A 2,331-nucleotide genomic window follows, 5' to 3' on the forward strand; every position below is an offset into this window, starting at 1 on the left:
AAACTTTTTCGTTTGAGGTTTCGTTTTGGAGAAAATTGAGTTTGAAAATTCGTCGAATAAATACTTACATGTGTTCTCATTGTCAGACTGGACGTCAGACGTTGAATAAAGCATCGGCGACTTCTGTTTACGGACGAGTGTCGGCATTGCAATAATATATTTAACATTTAATTGATTTCAATTTTCGAAATTTCATGTTAAAGTAATAAAAACTCTAACATGCTCAATATCACAGGAAAACAAAATGCCAGCAAAAATGTTTTCTTTATCGATGCATTTTTACACCATACTGAACGGATATCAACTTAACAAAATACTTTTAAGAATTTTAATACTTACGTTTATTAATTTAGGAGTTGTTGAAAGTGATGCCTCGTTGTTGCATATAAATTGTTGCTCTTCGAATTACAGAAGCATGTACAGCTGGTAATGTATTTTGAATCTTTAGCTGTTCAAACGCTGGTCCAATTATATTCCGATTTAAAAATTTTTTTACTTCTCGCAGTAAAATGTAGCGATCCTTGATGTTGCGGCGATGATCGGTATGCAAGTTTGTCTTTTCCGCAAGTGTCGTCTATGTAATCTTTGCCGTGATATCAAAAACATATACCGCTCTTACGAGCAACAATTTCTATGCAACAACGAAGGCATCACTTTCAACAATTTCTAAATTAATAAACGTAAGTATTAAAACTGTTGAGATAAAACTCTGTAGAATATAGACACAAGTATTGTCAAATTTTATTACATATTGGATGAAAATGTTTTTGTTACAGATCACAATTAAAAGAAAGAGGATAACTCAGAGATTGACAATGAACGCACTCGTATTACTATTAGCGTGTGTTTGTTTGGTACAATGCGGCCCAGCAAAGAAACAAGCTCGTGATCAAGAAGCTGCAAGTTTCGAATACGGATACGGTCCGGGATTAGGGATTGCTGACCCCATTGCGTACGCTGAACCTGGTCCTCTTTTAGCTGCAGCTCCAGCCGCCCATGGACGTGGGCCTCCTCATCCAGGTTTCAGCGTTGGTGGACCTTTGGTTAATATCGCCACCGGTGCAGCAGAACAAGCTCATACGCAGTTAAGTAACCAGCAATCTGCTGCTGGGCAGGCTGCATACGTGGCGAAAAATACTTTAGCTCAAGCTGCTGCTCAATCTGCAGCTACCGCTGCCGCAGCACTTACTGGCAAACAGATTGTAGTTCAAGGGTTGGAGCAACAATCGAAAGATGCTCATGTAGCGGTAGATGGTGAAAGTTTACAATTACAGCAAGCCGAACGCGCTGCAAGCGCAGCAAGGACCACTGCCAAACAGGCAATGCACCAGTTGCAAGTAGTCACAGCAGCTTTGAATGCCGCTCAAACGACGGCCGACCGTGCGGCGCAGGCTGCCGCGGAAGCTGCAGCTGAGTTAGCGGCGCAAACTACGATGGTTGGCCAAGCAAAGGCAAGAGTAGAAACGGTAGACGAACAACTCTCCGCTGCTCGTCTTGATTACGAAAGCACTCAAGCGGCTGCTCAGAAAGCTGCGACCGCAGCTGCAGCTGCACAGAACAATGCCGCGGCCGCGGCCGCACACGTGGCCGATACCGCTGCCGCTTCTGCACTTTTGTCTCATGAACCAGTGAATCCTGCGCCAGTTGCGAAACTTCCTCCCAGTCACAGTGTCCTCCGAGAACCAACGGGCTTGCGCGACTCTGGTGCATACCTCTCACCCGCTGCGCTTCACGACGCTGAAGGTCTTCGTGCATCTGCCGCGCTTCAGGAATCTGCTCTTCTTCGCGCGTCCAGCGGGCTTCATGATGCTGGATCACTTCACGCGTCTGCCGCGTTACAGGAAGCTGCTGCGATCCGCGCATCTGGCCTCCTCCATGAACCTGCTGCTCTTCACGCATCGGCACCAGTTCATGAATACGGCGCTGCTCTTGGTCCTGTGAGTGCGCTCCAATCACCGAATGGGCTTCATCGCTCGGAACTCCTTAGTTTAGCGAATTCCCTACCCACTGATTACGATATTAAAGGTTACCGGTACTAGATTCCTCCAAATTCGATATTTTAATGGAATCTAGATGTTGTCCTTTTTATTCAAAAATGGTGAAATATTATGTTACATCTGCCAGACTGTAAAATAAAATATTGTTGAAGTCTTAAGCATTTTCTATTTAATTTCTTCAAGGATTTCGTACCGATTTCCCATTAATAAACCTGTCTTCTCCTTCTTTGCTTTTTAGACAGTAACATAAATATGAAAAATTAGACATATGTAAACAAAAAAAAAAATAAAATTTTAAACGTACAGGTATACAAAATATTAATAAGTAACTAAT

The 2,331-nt window shown here is 43.2% G+C and overlaps 1 protein-coding gene across 1 annotated transcript; it reads left to right on the plus strand.

Moving 5' to 3' along the window:
* Positions 1–815: 815 nt before the first annotated feature.
* On the plus strand, positions 816–2,039 carry LOC108577111 (antifreeze protein Maxi-like). Its single transcript, XM_017940212.1, has 2 exons — positions 816–1,879; positions 1,955–2,039. Exons 1-2 carry the CDS (start codon positions 816–818, stop codon positions 2,037–2,039), a joined length of 1,149 nt encoding a protein of 382 aa, XP_017795701.1.
* The last annotated feature ends 292 nt before the right edge of the window (positions 2,040–2,331 follow it).

The sequence above is a fragment of the Habropoda laboriosa genome, unplaced genomic scaffold (genome assembly GCF_001263275.1).
Source record: "Habropoda laboriosa isolate 0110345459 unplaced genomic scaffold, ASM126327v1 scaffold589, whole genome shotgun sequence".
NCBI lineage: Eukaryota > Metazoa > Arthropoda > Insecta > Hymenoptera > Apidae > Habropoda > Habropoda laboriosa.

Coding starts and splice junctions, on each gene's coding strand:
- LOC108577111 (XM_017940212.1), top strand. CDS start 816: ATGAACGCACTCGTATTACTATTAGCGTGTGTTTGTTTGGTACAATGC. Junction 1,880..1,954: donor GCATCTGGCCTCCTCCATGA/ACCTGCTGCTCT, acceptor TGCGCTCCAATC/ACCGAATGGGCTTCATCGCT.